Source organism: Penicillium vulpinum (genome assembly GCF_028829585.1).
Source record: "Penicillium vulpinum strain IBT 29486 chromosome Unknown utg000004l_segment0_segment0, whole genome shotgun sequence".
NCBI classification, from domain to species: Eukaryota; Fungi; Ascomycota; class Eurotiomycetes; order Eurotiales; family Aspergillaceae; genus Penicillium; species Penicillium vulpinum.
The window spans coordinates 7,701,332-7,724,861 of NW_026643244.1; the positions used below are offsets into that span (position 1 = coordinate 7,701,332).

Here is a 23,530-nt window from a genome sequence, read left to right on the forward strand (position 1 = left end):
CTCCAAGTACAACGTGAGCTTACAACCATCTGACCAAAATGCGGTCTCTTGCATGGCTCCTCTCCCTCCCCATAGCAACCAAAGCGGGCGAAGTCCTGTGGAGCGGGTTATTCGATGCCTCCGCAACCGTTGCGGACTTCGACGAATGTAAGTGAGGCTCGGAATGTGGTCTTAATTAACACTGACACAAGAAGGGTCGTGGTCGAACCAAATCGGCGCCTGGCAGTGGTATATTCACGGGCCTGCCTCGACGGAAGAGTACCTGGGACTCTCGCCTGACCACAAGAACCCCGCCGATAGCAGTGATTCACAGGGGATTAGGATCACAATTGTAAGTTATACTTCAAGCGCAAGGGACCTATAAACTGATGCCAGTCAGGATGGCACGTCGTTCTGGAATGGACAAACCATGGAACGATCCGAGATCATACCCCAGACCACGGCAAACCTGGGAAGCGGGCATCTGTTCTACCATTTCTCGCTGAAGACTGAAGATACGAATGCACCGAACCCGGGCTTCGAGCATCAGATCGCATTCTTCGAGGTAATCATCCCGCGGTCCGAAGTCTTGGGGAAACCAACAGCTAAATGTACCCCCGTCACAGAGCCATTTCACAGAGCTCAAATACGGCGCCATGAGCGGCACTTCTGGCGATGACAACACCCTCCGCTGGTGTGTCGGTGGAGTCTCGCACTGGGAAACTGACTTGGAAGCAGGGCAGTGGTACAACTTCGCGTATGACATCGATTTTGACGCGCAGACTGTTGGACTGTGGGCGTCACATGGGGCCGATGACCTAAAGCAGGTTGTGTCAGCTCTCAGTGCGTCGACTTCAACCAACTCCGCGGATTGGCATGTCGGCGAGTTGCGGCTCGATAACGGGGGCTTGAATGCGGCTGCGGAGGATTGGTTTTGGTCTGGCATTTTTGTAGAAGAGGCTCCAATCACGGCTGGTATTGCTGGTCCTGCATGAGACATTGAACTTCTCAAGTGTCCGTAATACGCGCTGTGTTCGTTTGATGATGGACCAATTTCGAATTGCAACAGCTTGCAAACAAAGCAAACAAGGCAAACAGTCTAGTCCTTTTACGTTTGCGAATGACTTCATGCATCAAACAGGACAGTGATACAGCTCTTAGAATAGCTCTTGGAACAAAGCAGGAATTGAGTCCAGAATTGATTTGATTTATCGTAAACTAGTCATATTATTCGTGTTATGTACAGAAAAATCCTTTACCGGACGGTGTAGCCACCGTCAATGAGCAAATCGTTACCGGTCATGTAAGTGCTGGCATCGCTGACCAAGTATACATAAGCACCCTTAAGTTCCTTCGCATCACCATTGCGACCCATGGGGATCATAGAGTTCCAGAGGTCCTGAACATCCTTCGCGACGAAATCAGACAACCCGGTGTCAATGTAACCAGGGGAGATGCTGTTCACGCGAGCAAAGTCGCGCCATTCGTTGGCCAGCGACCGAGCAAGGTGAATTGTGCCTGCCTTAGCGACGTTGTATGAGGTCTGTTCCTGGGGGAAGTTGGCAATGTGGCCGGACATTGAAGAAGTAATGACGAAGCTGCCGGTTCCACGCTCCTTGAAGTGAGCGCCAACAGCTTTGGCACAGTGGAAAGTACCAGTCAAATCGGTGTTGATGACTTCGTTCCAGTCCTCCACTGATCCGTCGAGGATACCGCTGTCGGCTGTGCGCCCGGCGTTCGCAATGAACGCGTCGATCTTGCCGAATTCTTTCAGAACGTCCTTGACGAGTGTTTCCACGCTCTCCCATTTGCCAACGTCGCACTTGTATGCCTTGACCTTCACGCCGTATTCTTCTGAGAGTTCCCTGGCATTCTTCTCGCCGCCCTCGGGACGGGAGGCGTATGTAATGGCCAAATCGGCGCCCATCTCTGCGCAGCCACGGGCGGCTTCGATGCCCATGCCGCGGGCTCCGGAAGCTCCGGTTACAACAACAACCTTGCCCTTGAGGCTAAGGAGATCGAGGAGGCGGTTTTCTTTAGGGACGGGGATAGGCATTGTGGTAGGTTGTTTGAGGTGTTGAGTAGTTTCAAGGAGAGAGGTAAAGGATAATATAGAACGCTGATATGTGATCTCTAGATCCCAGGCATGAATCTAGCTTAAATATGTATACACGCCTCCAATGACTTCATGGTGGGTTATCCGCTGACATCAGAGGAGCCGATAGCCGGGTAGAGAGCTGCGGCCAGCTTGATCAGGTTATGTTCCTTCTGGGCAAGTTGGCATATCCAGTAATAATATCGAGTAGTATATCCGGTGAGAAGGTCCAGTAAGAAGATCCAGTGAGAAGGTCCAGTAAGAAGATCGAATCAAATCGAATGACTTCAATTGCATTCCGGGTGGAGACGGATAGCGGGGCGAGTGACATCATGACTTGAACTGGTCTCAGTTCAGCTTTTCATATCATACCTACGTACATATTATGGATATGTTTGAGATTAGTAACGATGCGAGGGAATTCATGGGTAATTGCAAAATAAGGTCTTCTTCTGTGTACTACTTTTATATTCTCGGAAGATGTCCAAAGATATGAGCTCTTCAGTCCAGGGACGGAGCATCGCCCCACTTTATTGCGCCAAGGAAGAGTATACAACATATACATACAAAGTACATAGATTTTGATTCCAAAGCAAAGTTCACATTTTCAGGGCTCTTCACATATTTACACCGGATACCATACAGAAATCTTTCAGGTCCTTCATCGTAGTAAAAGTAACGTGGGGTCATATAGCTTAAAAATATAAGAACGGAGGTAACCCTAAAAAGTGATGACGGAAACGACAAGGGAAAGGGGATTGCAACGTCGAGTCATTGACTAATGCTTCAGGAACAAAAGTGAACCTCCAGCCACTTCCAGGGCCAGGTATAGCACATAACTTTCGTGTATTGATTCCCAGTATGGAAAACCAAGCTGGAAGAATCCCTTCTATTCAACCCTTCAAAGAAGGGGGAGAACTTCCATCTACTGAGCACTTCCAAGATGGAGGACAAATTCCGTCTACTCGGGCCGCCCAAGGAGGTGGACAAATCCCTTCTACTCAGCACTTCCAAGAGGATGGACAAATCCCGTCTACTCAGCAATTTCAAGAGGGAGAACAGATGTCGTCTACTCAGCACTTCCAAGAGGGTGGACAAATCCCTTCTGCTCAGCAATTTCAAGAGGGTGGACACATCCCTTCTGCTCAATCTGTCCCAGGAGGTGGACAAGTCCCCACTCAACCCGCCCAAGACGGTGAAGAAATCCCTTTTACTGAGGCCATCCGAGAAGGTGGACGAATCCCTTATACTCAGCCCGTCGGAGAATTCCACGACCGTCCACAAGTAAAACGAGCATCCACATCGAGTTCCCTGCACCACAACAGGTTTAAAGATTCATTTCTCTCAAGGTGCGCGCAAGGAGATTATATTACTTATAATAATCATAACTCAACTGACGATTCTCTAGAGTTCATTCCTTCTTTCAACGAGACAGTCACATAGGGCATGTGGGGCGTAACCCTTTACGTGATAACAAGAACGTCGAGATACATACCTGGAATGGACCAAATGATCCCGATAACCCGTAAGTCGCGAGCAAGTCATGAGTGCGGAGGTTTCACTGACGATCTCAGATTCAATTGGAGCAAAACGTACAAATGGATACTCACTCTGACTATTTGTTTCATGTTAGTAACATCCCATCGTTTCCCGTGTGGCGGTGACAATGCTGACCAAAATGCTAGTTCTATCCTGACAGGCCTACCAGCTGGATCCTACGGTGCCGGTAACAAATACATGGCAGAACGTTTTCATGTGCAAAATGAGCCCTTTCCAAACCTTGCATGGGCTACAACCTCTTGGAATATGGGGGCGGCATTCTGGCCTATGATCTTTGTTCCATTGACTGAATCGTCGGGCCGCATGCCCGGGTACTTTGTTGCCTATTTTATTCTGGTTGTCTCACTGTTTCCTTCGGCCTTTGCGCCAAACTTTGCCACGCTGGTTGTTACTCGATTCTTTGGCGGTGGCGCCTCTTCAGTGTCTATCAACATTGTCGGTGGTAGTATTAGTGATGTCTGGTATGGCGATAAAGCTCGCAGCTTGCCGATGTCTCTTTTCGGATTCACAAGTGTGGTTGGTATTGCTTTGGGTCCATTTATCGGATCAGCTATTCTACAGATTCATAGAAGCAGCCCATGGAGATGGTAAGTTGCGATTGCAAATCTTGCTGCTGGTCTGTGAAACACTGCTGATAAAGTCTCAGGATCTTCGTCATTCAGATCATTTACAACGCAGGATTAATTCCAATCTTCTGGTTGATTCTTCGCGAGACCCGTGCGGATGTGATATTGAAGAAGCGTGCCAAGAAACTCCGCTTAGAGACTGGCCGCCCTATATACGCTGAAGCCGACTTAGACACCACCAGTGTCATGAAGCTTATTCAGATTTCATTTGAGCGGCCTACACGAATGCTCCTCACTGAGCCTGTGGTCATCTTTTTCACCCTGTGGGTTAGCTTCGCGTGGGGAATTCTATTCCTCTTCTTCTCGAGTGTCGCCCAGACCTTCAGTGCAAACTACGGCTGGAGCACATTCCAGACTGGTCTAGTTCAGCTAGCGATCTCTTGTGGAGCTGTGGTTGGTACAGTTTTGAACCCTATCCAAGATTGGATTTACCTTCGCTCCGCACGTCGAAATCGCGAGCGTCCCGGTAAACCCATCCCAGAGGCCCGGTTGTACACTTCTATACCTGGCAGTCTGTTATTCGCAGGTGGGCTATTCTGGTATGGCTGGGGTAGTGTCGGGGACGGCTCGATCTCTTGGATCGTGCCGGCGCTGGGAGTTGGCTGTACCGGTGTGGGAATCTACTCTATCTACATGGCCGTGGTCAACTATTTGACTGATGCATACGAGAAGTACGCTGCTTCCGCGTTGTCAGCTGCTTCATTGGGGCGCAATACTTTCGGTGCCTTCCTGCCTCTTGCATCTTATCAGCTTTTTCAGAACCTGGGTTATGGCTGGGCTGGATCGTTGCTCGGTTTTATTGGGCTTGCCCTCTCGGTTGTGCCTGTTGTGCTGGTATTAAAGGGGCCAGCTATTCGCAGACGAAGCCCCTTCATGCGTGAGGCCATGTTTGACCCTGGTTCTAACTCTGACCAGGACCGGGACTCGGAGAAGACAGAGGTGTGATAGTTCACCTATTTGCGGAGAAAGTGGTGGACAAGCGTCACCTCTGAATGCCAGTGAAAACACAAAAACAAACTAACAAAAAGATGGGTGGGGGGGGGGGGGGGGGGGGGTAACGGAGTGATATTCAATATTGATATTCAATATTCATGTGTTTCGCTTGAGTTGGGTGCTCAAGTTATAATTTGTCACGTTACCCAGAAAGCATTTCATGTATAATTCAAGATGAGAACAGACAGTATCCTGATATTCACCATACATAGTAGTACCCAATGGGTAGACTGAATATTTTCGAGCACCAGATGCCGCAACGTAGAATAAATGCCTATGTCTGGCTGTGTTGTTGCCTCCAATAGCACATTGCTGGTCTGTTTGTCTTTTTTACATTTCGCAACTGCAACGACTACCACAGTTATCAGTAGATATCATTAGTCCCAATTATCACAGATTATACGTAGGAAAGTTATCTGCGCAGTTAGGCTTTTTTCCACCTTTTTCCGCTGTCTAGCTACAAGACTCACAAGGGGAAGAATACAGAAACAAGGCATCTAAAAGACATCAAAACGCCGCATAAACGGCCGAATAATCTTGTAAATCCAAATTTGATGTTTTGGAAAGATCATCTCAGCCCCACAAGCTTCGTCGCGCCAAGGCCAGGCACACCGGCTCAAAGCACATACCACAGGTATAGTTTCCCATCTAACAAGATATTCGTAAAAACACCACTTACCAAACCAAGTGCAACCGAGTGTTCAAAGCCCAAACGAGAATATCGTCCCTTTTTGAGACTCTACTTCACCACACCACAGATAAAGGGGGATCGGGCCCCCGGGGCCCCGGGGCCTAACACTCCGCTTAATCAGCCACCAGCTTCGCAATCATGGGCGAGGTCTTCTAGGGCTACATTCATTGTGAAGTGCTTTCACGGAATTCTTTTCCAATTGATGAACGATGATTCGTCGAGCCTGGGCGATCTTCCCCAAATCCAATAAGCTCGTGGAGAACAGATTGCGAAAGATCACCATTCATCAAGTGTTGACGCGGCGCCAAGCAAGCTTGTGTCGGAGGTTTCCCGGACTTGCTACCATTCAGGTCTAAGCCATTGAACATGCAGGAATACCAGGTCTCTCGTTGTTTGGAGATGCCATGACTATGCAGAACGACACGCGTCTGGAGACGATGAAAGATCCCCAATGGGTATAAATCCAGGCCGCCACGACCATAGGTCTACTCATTCAGACACCACAACTACAATTCTACCTTATTCACAATGGTTCAGCTTTCCAAGTACCTCGCTATTGCAGCTGCATGCCTGGCCGCTCCTGCTCTCGCCCACCCAGGAGAGAAGCATGATCCTCACGCTGTGAAACGTGAGGTCCATACCCGGGATGCCATGGCCGCCCACGCTAAGCGATCCATCGGTGGTTGCGAGAGCACCTTCCATGCGCGCGAGTTGAACAAGCGTAGCATCGCCCGTCGCTCGCGTACCGTCCAGAAACTCCGCCAGAAGCGTGGGATCACTACCAGTAAGCCAGGTCCCTCCGTCTATGCTCCATGAGACTCGAGCTGACGCGCATCAAGTTTCCCAGAAATGGCGCCGCGATCTTGCTGCTTTGGAAAAGTGGGAAGCTATCGACCACAACCGCACTGGGATTCTCGATTACAGCCCTGCGACTCCAGAGTCGGTCGTGTTCGCCGCTAACACTAGCTTTGTTCTCTCGCCCACTATCACTGACGGTCCCTACTATGTCTGGGGTGAGGTCGTGCGTCAGAATGTCAAGGAGGAGCTGTACTCAGATGGTGTGGATGTTTTTCTCGAGGTGCAATACGTCGACGTGAACACCTGCAAGCCCGTCCCTGGCGCAGTGGTTGATATTTGGCAAGCAAATGCCACCGGCGTGTACAGGTATGTTTCCAATGCCTTACACGGTGTATCAACGTTCCCATTGAAACTAAATCACATATCTAATCATCCTTACTATGAACAGTGGAATCTCAGAGTCAGGCAATTACGCCGCCGACGGCTGGGACTCAACCTACCTTCGCGGCATCCAACAGACGGATCGCGACGGCGTCGTAACCTTTGAAAGCATCATTCCAGGCCACTATGAGGGCCGAGCGACGCACACCCATCTCCTCACCCATCTTCACGCCACCCTCCTACCCAACAAGACCCTCAAGGCTGACACTGGTAGTGTGGCCCACATCGGCCAGCTCTTCTGGAACGAGGTGCTTCGCACTGCCGTCGAGGACACATACCCTTATAATACCAACACGCAGGACGTCACATCCAACGCTGAGGATATGTGGAGTATCGAGCAAGCTGATAGTGCTTATGATCCCTTCCCGGAGTACATTTACCTCGGTGAGAGTCTGGACGATGGATTGTTCGCTTGGATTCAGATTGGAATCAACACCACCGCCGACTATACCGATGACTCTTATTACAGTATTGCTGCTTTCCACGATGCCGATGGTGGCTACCAGAATGCTGATAGCTCGTTCGGTGGTGGTAGCGGTGGCGGTGCTCCTCCCGGTGCCTCTGGTTCTGCTCCTAGCGGTACCAGCGGTGTGATCCCTAGTGCTTCCGCTTCGTATAGTGCCTCTGCTTGAGTGTATATACTTAATTGGCCTAGCCATGGGTTCCCAAGAACTTCCAGATAGGTTCCTCTGCTAGGGAAAAGTGAAGAACCGTGTAGAGAAATGCAGCACTGCATCTGTTTGTGAGGCAGATTATGTAAAATATTTTCATCGCCATGTTATCTACAAGCAAATGAATACCGCACATGACTCACTTCTCTCCCAATTCCCTCTCTAAGAAAGACCCCTGTGATCTACATCGGGACCTGACATGGCTCGATAGGGCTAGTCTTTTTGATATATCTTTAGGGTTCCAGTATCCTAGCCCTACAGTTGGCTTAATCAGCACAATTTCCCCTTGAGCACAATATGCCTCGGTTTCACGTCGCATATGACAAACCTTTAGAAAGAGAAACCCCAAAATATATCTTTATATCCCGTTCAGATGATTTTTGAGGTAAAAAAGTCAAGTTAAGTCTAGATCTAAGATTCAATCCATGGAATTGACCGGGGCCTCATGTTGCGGGATCAATAAGCTCGTAGAACCTCACAATCAAAACTCCCTTGGCTTTATAGCTGATACATATCATTCTACTCCGTACCCGGAGGACCAATGTGGCTACATACCCCTGAAACCATCGCCACTTTTAGGGTTATAGAATTGTTGCACGGTCGGCGCCGGAGTCCTGAAGAGGAGGGAAGCCCGCATGGCAAAACTTAGTGCAACTCTGCCTTGTTGCCCGTGCCATCAGCATCTCCTAATTTCCAATGCTTTGAGAAAAGGAAGCGTAAATTCTGATATCAGAATCCCCTTTGGAGTCATTCGAATTTCAGTAGAGCAAATCCACTCCACTCTGTTACTCTAACCCCAACGTGCTGGCCCTTCTGGGTTGTCTCGTGTGTCGATCTATTGAAAAATAGTCTTGATCCAAAGATTCAATGCACATACCCCACCAGCGACCTATTATTCACTCGGTCACATCTGCAGGGGTGGCTCAAACATTTTCCATGCCTAATAATAATCCACCTTGAGACTTTATTAGATAGAAATCTCAGGGCTCTGGAGGCAACAAATGTCAAGGTGTATTGAACTTAGAATAGCCGGCTGTGGCGATCATGAAATAAAACCATGAGAGATTTTTCTATTTCATCTGTTTAATTCTTTTCGGCCTTTGCTTTATAGGGACGGATGGGATCCTCATGCCCTCTTCTCTTTCATTATGGATGCTAAAGTTGAGGTGCTTGACGCGGTTGACCTCGACGACAGCCGGAACAAGGCGATATTGATCGTTACTTCTATCTTCTTCGCTATTTCCCTATTTAGCGTCATATTAAGATGCTTCGTTCGCACACGGGTCGTTCGTGCTTGGGGATGGGATGATGGAACTATGGTTGTAGCCATGGTGAGCCAACCTATAGTCTCTACAACATTGACAGTCAACTAATACCACTCATTCTCTTGCAGGCTCTCAACACAGTCTTCGCCATCTGCGGAATCGTTGGATGTAAATACGGCCTCGGCAGGAAACTAGCTTATTTCACCCACCACCCCAACGACTTCCACCGCGCAATGCTGGTATGATCCCAGCTCTATCATCCCGAACGAAAGCTCACATTTTTGAATTTCAACAGTGCTGGTGGATGGGCCAACTCTTCTATGTGTTGACCTGCGTTGTCGCAAAGGTCTCCATCATCATCGCTCTCCTCCGCATCACCGTCTCTCGCGTTCACGCATACATTCTCTACGCCGCTATCACTCTCGCCACTGTCGTTGGCCTGGTCTTTTTCTTCTTCACGATCTTCCAATGCGACCCCGTTGATTATTTCTGGAACCAGGCACGATCTACAGCCCATGGCTCATGCATCGATAAAGACCCCCTCATCGGTATCGCATACTTGTATAGTGTCGCCGCGGCCATCACAGACCTGACTATTGGATTACTTCCTGTGGCATTAATCTGGAATTTGCGCATGAATCGCCGTACTAAAGGTGCTATGGTGGCTATTTTGGGTATTGGTTGCATGTTCGTGATTTCTGAGACACTTGCGGTTAATCTATTTAGTGGCAAATGCTAACATCCCTGCAGTGCGAGTGCTGCGGTTATTATTCGCATTCCCTTCATTCCCAACTACAAAGATCCAGATTTCCTATGTACGCACCCCCTTTCCTTTTTTCCCCCAATTTTGACGACCCAAATTTCAATGCAGGCACCTCCACTAACAGCCAACAGACGCCACTTACCAAATCTCCATCTGGTCCAATGTCGAAGCAGGCATCGGCATCACCGCTGGCTGTCTGACAACCCTCCGTCCTCTAGTCCGCTTCCTCCGCGACGGATCCTCCCATACCCTAAGCCGCACAACACCAAGTTCGTATCCCCTGTCCAGTAACGTTGCCGGTGGCTTCCACCGCTCTATGCCATCAAAGCAAATGTCGCGTGACGACGCGCGACAGCTCTGGACTGGCAGAGGGAGCGACGAATACCACGGAGTTACGACTACTATCTCCAGTGCTCACCAGAAACAACCTGGTTCCAGTGAAGAGGGCCTAGCTCCGGGTAATAACAACGACATTTCTCCCGGGTGGAAGGTCGAGAGGTCTGTTCGCGTGTCCGTGCGCAATTCATGACAGTGATGTCTAGGCCCATAAAATAATTCATAATGATTCATAATAATTGTATAACCTGTATAAATTTACCCGTCGAGAATTGATCCATGGGATACTTAGGGTTAATATGGAATCGAGAAATACAACATAGAGACAAAGCTATCCGCATTGATGTGAATAGAAAATGATCCTGATAGCTGATTCTCTAAAGTGGCAGCTTATGAAGATAATATTAGGTGGCCGTGGAGTACTCTGTTACATCACAGTCAAAGTAGAAATTTGTTCAGAATGTGGAAATCTCCTTAGCTCGAGGGCCGCGGCTACCCGAAGAATCACCATTCTCATTAGGATTAGTAGTCATCTAATGTGCTCTGGTTATTCAACATCTGTAAAAAATCATTCAAGCTTGGCCATAACAACTTTGGAAAGAAGCCAGGCCCAGAGGAGGAAATATTTAAAAGGGTCCATAAAAAAAAGAAATGTCAACTCAGATGTCTAGATCCAGCTTTCAAGCAAATTACTATAGAGCTTCAACGGCAATGCTGCCTTCTTCGGTGTATCAGGTAATCTCGCGACATTCGGTAAATCTTTCTTCGAATATCTCCATAACAGTACTAGGAGGGGCACTGAGTCCTTGTACGTCGTAATTCATGTAAGATAAAATAAGGGCTAGAAACGTATCCGTAGAAGTGAGCAACAAATAGCCAACTTTATGAATTAGTCAATCAGCTTACCGCCCGCAATTGCAGTGATTGTAGCATGTCCACCATACTGCAAGGCTGTTGTTTGGCGGATATGTTGGGCTTCAATCTTTGCCTGCACCGGTCCCAATTTAGCTGCATACTTCACAGCCTTTCAAATACAAGGAGTCAACGGGTATTGCAGCGAGAAGGCTGAACTGTGACCGTTACTCGCGATATTCTTCAATATCTGCATTTCATGCCCAAGGTGAAGATGGAAGCAGGCAGCTTCCAATGGAGCGAAACATTCTTCGAGCAAGGGATCGCCGCGTTTAATGGAGACATGTTCAGCGGAAGGATCATCTCGCCATATTCGTTCCCAGGAGTATAAACCTATTTCCATCCTTGTCAGGAAATGTTGACTGTGGCCAGTGAATACTCGTTGAGAGATTCTCTCATGGTGACAGATATGAGCCAAGATACATAGTGCCAATCAGACCCAAAAGCCCGAAAGAGCTTACGGGCATTGAAACATTCTCGCCGAGGAGAGCTTGCTCGATCATTGACCAAAGTGATGTATTGCTACTTCGCCCCCTAAGGCCGGCTTGTAATTTCTAGTCTTCAGAAGATACGGCTTCCCACACCTGATTAAGAGCTGGGATTGGCAAGTCACATGCACACGAATCAAGAGCCGAGAGAATTCCGTTCAATACAGCTTTCCAGCAGTCAGCACTAGAAGATCATTAGAAAGGCTCAATCAGCAAAGCGAAACGAGGAGAATCACCGGCTCCAAGTCTCAACGAAGACCTAATCATGCCCCGATATATTCGTTTCACGATATTTAGAAGCTGCACAGTTGGTAATCACATGAAGCATCAATCAGGATGAGTCATTGGTAAGTATAGGTAATGTAAATTCTCAATCATCCATGTTGCATCGTCATAAAATTCTTTCCTCATATGATATTGACAAGCACCAAGTTACTGTAAGAGCTAATGCTAGGTGATGCTGTGCACGCATCTAGTACGCCGTATTGTCAGAGAATGCACCAAATTGTATGCAAAGGAGGATACCTTGCATTGGCCAGAGCTCTGCATCGCCCGTTTCGGGATTTAAGTAGTCCAGTTGATACTTCCTTCTTTCTATGTCGTACTAAGACACCCCGTCGACCAAGGCTTGCAGTGCAGGTTGCACAACGAAACGGTGGGCAATTTTGATCTAGACAAACCAGTCAGTTAACGTTCCAGATAGTTCCAATTTATACTCACGAGAAAGGACAAGACGACTCAGATTTTCGGCTCGTAGGAAGGATTTTTGACAGTATTTACAGACATGCTGTCGCTTGACCTGTGTCGTGGAAGGTAGGGAAGGTGGTGAGGAAGCGGAAGGGAGAGCTGGGGAATGTATCATGGCAGGAGGGATTCTCAATGCAGAAAATTTGCCCTAAAGTATGTATGTATCCCGGGGTTATCAATCCTTTAGAAGATAATTACTAGAAGAATTGACGAATATTGATAGCCAAAAAAATGAAATTGTGAAAAGATTTGTTATGGGCATTCCGGAACAGTTTGGTGCGAAGGGGCATAGCAGTCAAAGGCCAGATGCCTGATTTCAAGCTAGCAGAAAAGCCAGCTACTTGAATTGCTATGACAGAAACCTTAATAAGCAAAGTACCTTTCCAATGAAATATATACCAAGAAAAATGAAGCTTTTCATACAGTATAAAACTATAGATCACCAGATTTTGGGGTGGTTTACAGTCTTCAAGCAAGCGAGGCCTGATAATTTTCTGGTAGAAGCCAATATCTTGAACAAAATTTAGCACCTACAGAGCTAACGGACATTGAGCCAAGGAACTACACCCGATCCAACCTTTTACACAGACGCAATATGTTCCTACAAATCCATTCCATAAAGATACCTGCTTCTGCATAGGCAAATGTGAAGGACGCATTCTCCATAGAAAGGCTGTGGCAAGACTCGAGCGACATCACATTTTTGTACAGTCCAAGGGTTCTCTAGGCGCATTCATGCGAGCTACAGACGTAGAGCGGAACAATCAGTGAGATTGATCCATACATGTGCGTAATGAGACTCACAAGAAAGACAGAATCGTGTTGCTTTGTTTACTGAAAGTAAAGCGAGGCTATGGCGCATGTTACGAAATACATTCGGAGCTCTCTCGACGTAGATACTCTTTGCAGTCAGTAGCGGCGAGACTTGGCGTGCATCATCACCACATTAGTAGTGAAGCATTTGCCTCATCGGCCTTCTGTGTTAGAGATTTTTCCTCGCTTCCTAACTCTTGCTGAAGCCTGTCCACATTGGCCTGTATCGAGGAAGCCAAATTTTGTAAACAACACATCTTGAAAGATTTTTTTCAAACCTTTCAACGCATGATCTTGGGAGGATAGGGGTTTTTGCTGCCACATACGAAGGCATAGGTACATCTTCGCACCCCCATAATCTCTGAGACTCTCCAGTTCCCCACCCGTGGTGTGTGCTAATACACTCGGCGGATGTTAGGTCGATGACTAGATGAAGATTCTAAAGCTCAAAGTAGCTGACAAATAGAGGCTCAGTATTTCCCACACTTCTACACCCGCTCATTCTTCTTAATCTTACTCTCGAAACATGCAGTTATCTTATGGATACCCCGTTTGTCCATTGCGGGATCAACAGCCGATCACGATGCGCCTCAACCGGGCCGGTCTTTTCGTGGTGTGGATTGGGCAGCAAGGTAAGTTACTGATGGTCGTACAATATAATCCATGTCCCGTATCAAATGGCTCGGACCGATGTTGCCACTCCCACCGGCACCAGGTGTCTGACAGTTAATTATATTCAAAGGCAAAATATGCCAATTGATCCAAAAATGTGAATTTGAAGTTTTCGTAGGCTAAATGCTCGTGGCAAAATACAAACAAATTAACCGGTTTGCCTGTTCTCCATACAACCTAGGAGATCGAAGGTACTAACCTTATTTCATATCGCCAAGATTTGCTGATCTCAACGGTGCTGATCTTACGAGGTACTAACAGTTTCTATATGGAGCTAATGCAGGAAATTGGATATCTCATAGAGCCGCACTAGGTCTCGTTCTGTCTAATCAAAGTCCAATTCTACTTTTGGAAGTGTTGAAATAGAAGTCCACTGGGTATTAAATTCACTATTTGCTTAAACATGCTGAGTCAATTCACACATGGCATCATACACAACCACCTAAGTGGTATCACCATTGATTAATTTCACTGCTTGGTCTGCTCGACCTTCTCGCTCACAAGACCCTCCTGGGACTCATGAACGCCAACTGCATAGGCATCGACAACAGTCGATGAGAACTTGCGCGCACTGACCTTGCGGGCAAACAGAATGTCCAGCTCAGCGTAGGTGCGGTCCTTGCCCTCAGGGAGACGGAAGAAGGCCCAGAGGAAGGCAACGAGGGCGGTGGCACCCCAGAAGAATCCAGTCTTGCCGGAGGCGTTCCACGCGGTAGGGTTCATGAAGTAAGGCTCCAGAACCTGTGAGACGACGTTGATGATTTGGTATGCTGTGCGCGCGATGCAGACAGTCAGTGGGCGCAGACGGATGGAGGATGTCTCTGAGACAATAGCGTATGCGATCGGTCCGACGGTCAGGGAATAGACCAAGAGCCAGGTCATGCAGAGTCCGGCTTGTGCCCACATGATGCCGTTTGCGTTGGAGGAGACGTCGAGGATACCGATGATGAAGAGAATCGTACAGAGGATACCCTGGCCGTAGACATAAAGCGTGCGACGGCCGAATCCGGTAATCAACCACCATGAGAAACAGGTTCCGACGAAAGCAATGGCAGTGCATCCAACACCGAGCTGGAAGGAGCGAGTGACGGGGAGACCGGCGTTGGTGAAGAAGTAGGTAGGCGAGTAGGCGAATGTAGATCCGGAGAGAATCTGGCCGACGAAGGCCATACAGCAGATCTCGGTACGGCGCAGGTCAACGCCCTTGAAGCAGTCCCAGTAGGTGGTGCCAGCTTCGACCTCGGCTTCAAGCTTGATCGTGTGCACCATCATCGCGAGTTGTCCGTTGATCTGGTCTTCGGTCTTGTCGCCGCCCAAACGGCGGATGCTGTGCTTCGCGTCGTCCAGACGATCCTGGCGGACGAGCCACCAGGGACTCTCGGGAGCGAGCCAAGCAACAATCATCAAAGGAACGGGCCAAATCCACTGCAGGGCGAAGGGAATACGGTAGCCCCATTGGTCTGTGCGATCAACGAGTCCGTATAGGACACCGGAGGCGATCAGCTGGCCGATGGCCCAGCACAAGTTGACGTAGATGGTCAGGTAGCCACGCAGAACAGTGGGGCAAACCTCGGATGCGTAGGCAGGTCCGACAGTGGCGAAAACTCCCCATGAGAGTCCACAAAGGACCTGGCCGGCCAGGAGAACGCCTGCGGAGTTGGCGAAGAATGTGATGAAGATCAAGGCTGTAAGGGCTCCAAGGGCTACGACCATAACGATTCGGTAACCGTACTTGGAAGCACAGTATCCGTTCAAGATACCACCTGTGATCATTGTCAGTCTTTTTGCTTCGTCCTGCCGGAAATTGACAGAATAAACTTACCGAAGATACATCCAACTGTACTGGCCATGCTCAGGCCCGTCTGCCAAGGTGCAGACACCTGGTATCCGATCTCCTCACCATACCACTCTCCATACTTTTGATTGAACGTGGGGTAGGCGAAGAAGTTGCCCATCAAGATGGTATCGTATCCCTCCATGATAATGGTCATCGAGACCAAAACAGACCAAATAACAGCCTTGCGGTTTTCCCGCAAGGCCTGCATCAGAGTTTGCGAATGCTCATCGTCGGTAGCCTGCTTGGCCTCATTGATGGCGCCGTGGCCCAGGGTATCTTCGACATGATTGATAGCAGACTTTTCTGCCACAATTGTGTTATCATCAGCAGACGCCATGATGGACAAAGTGACACAAGATGACGATTGATGTTGATTGTAATAGAGGATCTCACTAATTCTTAGACCGGGGGGGATGGTCGTCTATATACGTTTTTTTCATCGCAACATTGGACTTGGGATGATCCACAATTGCATTAGCGTGCATCCGGGGTTGTGGAGAAAAGAAATGACAATTCGGCACCTGATCCCCAGACTGTGATCAGCCCACTGGTATTCAGGCTAATTGTGCTGGGAGACAGGGATGTAGAGAAACCATGCCTGAGTGGCACAGTATCCCCTCCCAGACACGTCTAGACCAACTTTGGAATGTTGGACATGATAGTTTGAAACCTGCACCTATCGGCAAGAAGAATATTGCCAGGTGGAAATTTCCAAGTTGAATTCAGCCGCCAATGGTGTTAGTGTCTGGGGAAGCGAGGTTTGGGGGAGAATATGGCCCTGGGGGAGACGATATAATTGGACCGGTTAGGTTAGCGCTAACGCCCCCAGAATGTGATAAATGAAGCTATTCCTTTCCTGTAACGGGGGAAATGGCCGAACCTGCAACTCGGGAGAAATGCCCAGAACAAAAAAATCTTTTGCCTCTCATTGGAACAAGTAACTAGTGAGTCAGGTGTCTTCGAAATATTCTGACACGGTGAATCGGGCCGGCCATTCTACCTTGACCCATCGGTAATGTGGCAACCCCCGGATTCCCGACATCCGATGTTAGAAAAACGGGTTTCTCTGGGGAATCTGGGGTTTTCTTGCTGATATTGGGGCCACTTAGCTTTCCTTACAGGGATCTATGTCATGCGTTCAACTTAAAAAAAAACGACATTTGGTACCCATCGCCTTCTAGCCACGCTTGTATCGCTTCCCCATAGCTTTCTTCTACTCCGGGAATCTTTAATCTTCTCTCGATCTGGAAATCTTAAGAGGAGCCTCGGGTGTATACCCGGTCTTCTAGCCAATCAAATCAGTTAAATGATTCAAACCAAGTGGGCTTTCACGGGTAATATCGGCCTCGATGAATAAATTCGTTTCCCCAGAATCGTCCATTTGAGCTCCTCGTATGTCCGAGTTTGTGGCAAGTGTAAATAGCCTGAATCCCATACAAAATGACAGAAACACTATGAAGGTTGGTGAACGGTTAATAAATCGCTATCTCAAATAGGTTTAGTTGTGACTCTACCTCTCACTAAGACTTCAGCGGGAAGAGTCACAGGCAAAATAACCTCATATTTCCTCAACCCTCTACGGAGTATAGCAATAGCAATCCACTCTATGTGATGGTATTCGATACAGTTCCACTTACCTACTTGTTGCACGTGGCGTGATTCCTCTTGTCGCCAGAGCGCATAGGCAAACCCCATCAAAAAACTAATGGCGCGGTCTTAATATCGCCCAGTGGCGTCAACCGCTAGAGATCACAAGTAGCCTAACAGAAACTAGGTCCGAGTTCAGCACTCCGGCTCGGCTTTTTCGGCCTTTACTACGGTAAGTGGCCATTCTGATCCTTCAACTTCTCTCAACTCTTGGCACTGTATCGACAATTTCGGGGTGCCGTCTCGCGCCACTATCCCCATAACGCCCTCGGGCAATAACAAGCAGCCCTCTAAATTGTCGAGCACCTCCGAAAAATGCACCTACTAAACCCCCCGATCTACGCAGGCCCTCGGCATCATCAGTTCCCAAGACGCCGAAAGGGTCCGAAAATATTCTACAAGTGGGAGCTAAAATCTCACATCTTCAAGCTCGGGATGTATATACGATCATGCTGAGCCCACAATATGGGCAGATATTTAGAGGCTTTGTGTGAAATTAATTGGTTGAACCCAAAAATCGGCTCCCCAACTTCCTTTTTTTTTTTTTTTCCCTTTTTTTTCTGGATGCTCTGTATTTAACATTCTACCGTTTTGGCAGTGCCAAGTCCCGCCACTTGCGTATAGCCGGTTCTTGTGTGCACGAGATTCCCCAGACCCTCAATAAGGTCTAGCGTGGGATATGGGTCTTAAGACATAAGAGGGGAAACTCAACGATGGTAAAATATGGCTAAATCATTGTAGGGACGATGTTGGGCTTTCTCTGATCAATATGGAGTCCGATTAACCAAAATGGGAATGGAAAAATCATTTGAACGCTCACCATGACAAACCCATGGGGTTACGGCCCCCAAAGTGAAAAATCAAAGAAGGAGAGAGAGCCGCTTTCTAGGGCACTAAAAACACTTCTAGGCTACCAGGAGCTAGGCATATCACCCGATACCCTCTTTACTCCAGATTACCCCAGCCCTTGATTTGGTGACATTTTCCCAATTAACCTATGTATGTCATTCTGAATACGGGGGTATGTCTAGGGTGATCCATTGATCCATCAACCAAGTCCCTTTCCTTGACCTCCCAGATGGCAAAGATTGCAAAATATCCAGTCGCCCACCTTAAAACAAGCATTATCTTCGCATTAGGCGTACGGTTTTCTACTATGATGCATTTACTTGGCGTATGCTGTCGCTAAATCCCAATGTTCGTTAGAGATAGCATCAAGGATTAATATCAATTGAAGAAGCTTTAAAAGCGAATCGACATGCTTGATCACAATATCGTGCACATGTCACTATATCTGCAGATGCTCATGCGGTATAAAATTATGGCGATAATATTCTAAATGTTTTGCTAGAGTAGTGTTGTTGTATATGGCAGACGTGGTAGCACCAGTATGCATCAACGGGGGTATAATAACAGAAACTACAACAGCCACACCCATGCAAGCCAAAAGAAAAAACCAACTCAACTCCCATCGATGTGAATCAACGCCCTAAACTCATTTTCTCGAATGCTGGTCTCGGGAATCATCAATCGCATAACCCAATATGGTTTCATATCCGTAATACTCACCTCCCTCCCGGACGAGTGTAAACTCCAATTTGTCTCGTTATTGGATCCTAAAAAGAGTCCTTCAACGGGTATACCGCGGTGGAAATGCCTGTACGCCTGGACAGGCTCAGCGCTTCGTTTTCCCCAGACAAGTCGCCCTGTACTAGGGTGGTGCTCTATCCCGACAGTGTGCCAGTCCAGGGCGCCGGGGAAGGGGCCAGACAGGACGTATGCTTCAATTGTATTTAGCGCGCCATTGCAACGGAAGGGGGTTTTGATGTTGTCTTTATCACTTATGGTCGTGACCTAAATCTCTATTAGATATTTTGTTCTTCTGTGTCCTTAACCAGTTATATAGATATATATATATATATCCAGGGATGGATCAAATCCATAGGTGGGAGCTTACAAATCCATGCTCTAAGGTCGTGTTCTGTCTGTTTTCTCGCTCTTGCGTGATATCACTGCCAGACTCGAAGCCTTCAATGCTGCATAACCCCCGAATTGCAGTTCCATTGTAGCAATTATCGACCTTGAGTGTCCATGGCCCGGCGATCTTTGTGTCATTGTTGTACGATGGGAGTACGGAGCAGTCTGTGACTTCCTCAATAAAGATACTCCGCTTTGATAATTGTGCACTAGCAAGTAGAAATAGGGACGCGAAAACGGTATGAGTGAGCATGGTGAAGTTTATAATGGAGATAGGTATAAAAGAACCCTCGACTTTTGCCAAATTTTCGCACAGTAAACGTACGACTCTTTATATTTCTGCCTTTGAACCTGGAGCCTTCTACATTCCCACCCTGCCGGTAATCAATTCCTCTAAATTCTAGTCAGATAATGATCAACACACGAGAGACCGGGCTCTTTCTAGGCTACAGGAAATCAAGCCCCGGGGTGATCGGCCAACGCCCTGTATTCACCCACTTAGCGGCCGAGCTATACGATTTTGCCCTTTCTAATTGGTTCAGCGTTGATCTTTCGCGGTTTCAATCTTGCTAATGGAGATACTTAATTGGAAACTTCCAATCAAATCCCCACCAGTGTCTCTCGCACCGCCTACTAAAAGGCTTGACAAGGCTTGGCTTGGAGTGTAATGGGGGAATGTAACCTTGTCTCTGATCTATTTTGGTACCTTTGTTCGATTAGAACCTAGAATTGAGACATTTTAAAGCCAAGATGTTAGAAGACCCTGGAAATGTTCGCCAATAATGTCTTTGTTAAAGGCTTGGTGTTAACCTTCTTTTCGAGTCTCTCTCACCCGTTCCTGAATTCGTTTATATTCATAATCTATGTCATAAATATATCTCACTACATATTTTCGAGTATATATGTAGTCTAGTACTCTAATAGTCTACTCGCGAGCCAGAAGCCCTTCGGCTTCCTGGGCATACTCGGCGGGCCCGCCATGTGACTTGCCCAGGGTCTCACCCATAGCCAAACCTTCACGCCGACCCTTGTCTGCATTAACCATCCACACGAGGGGAATCGGGAGAAGTATTAAAACTGCAATGAAGAAAAACCCACTCCGCACTTGCCCGGTCGCATCAACAAGTACCCCCACAATAGCTGGTCCAATAAATGAACTCCCCTTGTCTGTAGCAGCATAAAGAGCATAGAACGCAGCCTCATTACCCGGGGGAATTAAAAGTCCGAAGAACGATCGGCAGTATGACGCTAGTCCACCCGATACTACTCCGTGCACGATGGCTAGCGGGAATATTTCCCACGGCTGTTGTAACCCGAACACACCCCAGTTTTTGATGAAGGGGATATAGGCAAGCAACCCGTAAAGTGGGATTAACTCAAACATGGCAATGCACAAAATGATAGTCTGATTCGGCTGCAGGCCGAAGTATCGTGACACGTGTGGCCACAGGAATGCACCCGTCATCCCGGACACCGTAGCGGTGATCGAGAGGAGCCCGACCAGGGGGGTGCTCAGTTTGAGTTCCGTGCGCGCGAAGAGAATCGCCGTCCCGGAGACAGTGGCAATCGCATCGGAGAGTAGGAACCATGCTACGAGGAAGATAACGACTTCGCGGAGTTTTATGGCTACTTTGACGGTCTTCCATAGGGATTTCCAGGCAAAACCCATCAGCCGCAGCCAGGCCCGGAATTTTCTGGCGCTTTTGGTGGAGACCGAATCTAGCCGAGGCCCCGGCCGTGTCTTGAGCAAATTCCGAGTGACCAATGTGAATGCGCCCCACCAGATGCCGACCAAGAGCAACACGAACCGCATGGGAAGAGAGGGAGATGCTTTCGCAAGAGAGGTCTTGGACAATGTGATGAGCATGATAATGCTGATGATTTGCACAAAGACTGCTGCACAATATCCAAGACCGATCCCTCTGGAGGAGATTTTAGTGGACAGCTGCAGCTCTGGTGAGGATGAGGGCGGGGCATTGGATCCCATTCCACCTTCGAGCGTACTCTGCGGCTGTTCCGATGGCTGAAGCCCATCTAAACTATCATCGTCGGCATCGTCATTGCCCCAAGCATTCCATTCCGAATTACCCCCATCTCGATCGAAGCTCGACATTTCTGCTCCATTCCCATTTTGCAGAGATGGGTCGTTGGCAACAAGCACAGGCAGGTAAGAATTCAGCACAACAAAGGATGAACCAAGACAGGTCACACCAACGACGACCAATATCGAACCGAGAATAAAGATCGGCGGTGCAATGAATACAAACAACATGCTGGCGAGCGAACCGGCGAACCCGAATACCATAAGCAATGTCTTGCGGTTGTTCTCTAAACATCCAATCGGAAACCCCAAAGTTAACTCATGTCCATTTTTCGCAATGTACATTCTCAATTCGGCTTTCTGCAACCATACCGTAATCCGCCAGCGCGCTGAACGATATCAGTGTCAGCGCCTGTATCAGTACTGCCAGCGAGAATGTGTACATGGCGAAGCTGGCTGTGTTGATCTCAAGGCCGAAGACTGGGACCACACATTGGCCATTTTCGGCATCATGCGTGCTGTTCCCTGCCGATGATCCAAGACATGGAAGTCGGCTCGTTTGTAGGGTGCCGCGCTCTCGGGCTAATTGTTCCAAGGTGAGTGGTAGGAAAGAGCCTGGAAGCGATAAGTATTTTGATTATTTTTTTGATTGTAAATATGCCTTCACGAACCTACGCCACAGACTGCGAACACCTCAGCTGCAATTCCGTACGAATACCATCCTAGGATCTCCCGGCGGCTGGTCGGGGTAGTATCTTCACCGGTATACCGTGGGGGTCGCTGCTGTACGCCTTCTTCTGGCGATGGGGACCGGAAGGCAGCGGCTATGTAGGACAGCATGGAGAAGGTTGTTAAATTTCCCCCAAGGAATGCAGAAATTCAGGAACCCAGGTACACCGACACCGACACGGATGCGGGCGGAAGCTGGGCACCCAACAACATTTCTGGTGATGTCATAGGATCGACATGATATACACCACTTTGGGAACATCTTTATTTTTTATGTTGTATATACTCCGTACACTCTGCCCTATAACCATACATACATATCTGTACATATACAGGTCAGATAGCAAGGGAGTGAAGGATTCCCATTTTTGAAAAGTAAAGTGGTATTGAGGTTTCCTTTAGCTATAGTTGAGTATTCAAGCCACAAAATTGTGAAAAGGCTCCTTGGTGCGGAAAACCATTGCCAACCCACGACTATCGGTTATACTAGCTTGCTTGTTCTTCTTCTGGGAATCACTAGCAGTTGGTTCAATCGCATGGACTATTGGCATTGCCGAACTGCTTTTGTACAGACCCAGTTTGCTTCCTTGTACTGTGCTTTATGGGGATCACAATACGTATGGTGTAGGTCCCCCGCGGTCTGTCTGAATGGGGTTAGATCTGAATCTACCCCAAGCAGAACAAGGAAAGTTCATCCTTATCCACCGCGATCTGCTGATATATAATTTCCTGCATCTGGCTTTAGATGGGACTGGCTTCACATTTGAACTTGTCTGTTGCTGTCTGTGTCTGCTGGCTCATCGAACACCGGGATAAGACTGCTTTCAGATCTGGGTGGCATTTCACTTCTCTTCCTGATCACCGTTCTGCTGCACCAAACTCTCGTCCTTTGCTTTTAGAGGCGACAAGATGTTTGATTTGAACGTAAAAGGTATATCTAGAATCTAAAGCGAGGAGGAAGAACCAAGAGGTTGATATATATGATAATGATAGATAACACTACCACTGCCATGAAGCTATATATAGCTCCACAGAGACAAAAAACAAAAACAAAGGCACAGTGGCAAACGGAGGTCTAACAAACTACCCGAAAAAGCAAAGACCTTTCAGTACTTCAGAAATGACGAGAAGAGAGGAATTTAACTGTGTTTCCATACTACCCCGGGCAGGAAAGGCGAATCTTGAACTCATTTAGACATGCCTCCAATACATTTCCGATTAGAACTCGAATCAAATCCATAGATATTATCCTAGAGCGCTCAAGCGAGATCTTAATAATAGCGCCGACGTCAACCTGTAGTCACTCATATTTAAACAAACGAGTGTACAGTCTATTTCACGATTAATTAAATTCGTCATTGACCATGCCTGCCTCTGTATTTCCTCTCGGTCCCGGATTCATCGGGGGGGGGGATCGTAGATCTTCTTCTCATATCGAACTATAAAGTA

General features: G+C 47.9%; 8 protein-coding genes across 8 annotated transcripts; 4 read left to right on the forward strand and 4 right to left on the reverse strand.

Annotated features, from left to right (window-relative positions):
• Positions 1-38: 38 nt before the first annotated feature.
• On the forward strand, positions 39-974 carry N7479_011447 (uncharacterized protein; the record flags this gene model as incomplete). The annotated part of the gene is made up of 4 exons (XM_057259138.1): positions 39-147; positions 195-331; positions 380-544; positions 606-974. 4 exons carry the CDS (start codon positions 39-41, stop codon positions 972-974), a joined length of 780 nt encoding a protein of 259 aa, XP_057106596.1.
• A 260-nt stretch (positions 975-1,234) lies between these two features.
• N7479_011448 (SDR family oxidoreductase) lies at positions 1,235-2,035 on the reverse strand (the record flags this gene model as incomplete). The annotated part of the gene is made up of 1 exon (XM_057259139.1): positions 1,235-2,035. The coding sequence occupies one exon, from the start codon at positions 2,033-2,035 to the stop codon at positions 1,235-1,237; it is 801 nt and encodes a 266-aa protein (XP_057106597.1).
• A 982-nt stretch (positions 2,036-3,017) lies between these two features.
• N7479_011449 (uncharacterized protein) lies at positions 3,018-5,205 on the forward strand (the record flags this gene model as incomplete). The annotated part of the gene is made up of 5 exons (XM_057259140.1): positions 3,018-3,358; positions 3,483-3,599; positions 3,649-3,702; positions 3,760-4,221; positions 4,281-5,205. 5 exons carry the CDS (start codon positions 3,018-3,020, stop codon positions 5,203-5,205), a joined length of 1,899 nt encoding a protein of 632 aa, XP_057106598.1.
• Positions 5,206-6,472: 1,267 nt separating this feature from the next.
• On the forward strand, positions 6,473-7,815 carry N7479_011450 (intradiol ring-cleavage dioxygenase; the record flags this gene model as incomplete). The annotated part of the gene is made up of 3 exons (XM_057259141.1): positions 6,473-6,728; positions 6,784-7,108; positions 7,191-7,815. 3 exons carry the CDS (start codon positions 6,473-6,475, stop codon positions 7,813-7,815), a joined length of 1,206 nt encoding a protein of 401 aa, XP_057106599.1.
• Positions 7,816-9,002: 1,187 nt separating this feature from the next.
• On the forward strand, positions 9,003-10,411 carry N7479_011451 (putative integral membrane protein; the record flags this gene model as incomplete). The annotated part of the gene is made up of 5 exons (XM_057259142.1): positions 9,003-9,185; positions 9,248-9,358; positions 9,415-9,806; positions 9,870-9,934; positions 10,014-10,411. 5 exons carry the CDS (start codon positions 9,003-9,005, stop codon positions 10,409-10,411), a joined length of 1,149 nt encoding a protein of 382 aa, XP_057106600.1.
• Positions 10,412-14,318: 3,907 nt separating this feature from the next.
• Positions 14,319-16,024, reverse strand: N7479_011452 (uncharacterized protein; the record flags this gene model as incomplete). The annotated part of the gene is made up of 2 exons (XM_057259143.1): positions 14,319-15,613; positions 15,673-16,024. The coding sequence occupies 2 exons, from the start codon at positions 16,022-16,024 to the stop codon at positions 14,319-14,321; spliced, it is 1,647 nt and encodes a 548-aa protein (XP_057106601.1).
• A 2,771-nt stretch (positions 16,025-18,795) lies between these two features.
• N7479_011453 (uncharacterized protein) lies at positions 18,796-19,564 on the reverse strand (the record flags this gene model as incomplete). The annotated part of the gene is made up of 2 exons (XM_057259144.1): positions 18,796-19,188; positions 19,292-19,564. The coding sequence occupies 2 exons, from the start codon at positions 19,562-19,564 to the stop codon at positions 18,796-18,798; spliced, it is 666 nt and encodes a 221-aa protein (XP_057106602.1).
• Positions 19,565-20,236: 672 nt separating this feature from the next.
• Positions 20,237-22,192, reverse strand: N7479_011454 (uncharacterized protein; the record flags this gene model as incomplete). Its single annotated transcript, XM_057259145.1, has 3 exons — positions 20,237-21,639; positions 21,725-21,967; positions 22,024-22,192. 3 exons carry the CDS (start codon positions 22,190-22,192, stop codon positions 20,237-20,239), a joined length of 1,815 nt encoding a protein of 604 aa, XP_057106603.1.
• Between the last annotated feature and the right edge of the window lie 1,338 nt (positions 22,193-23,530).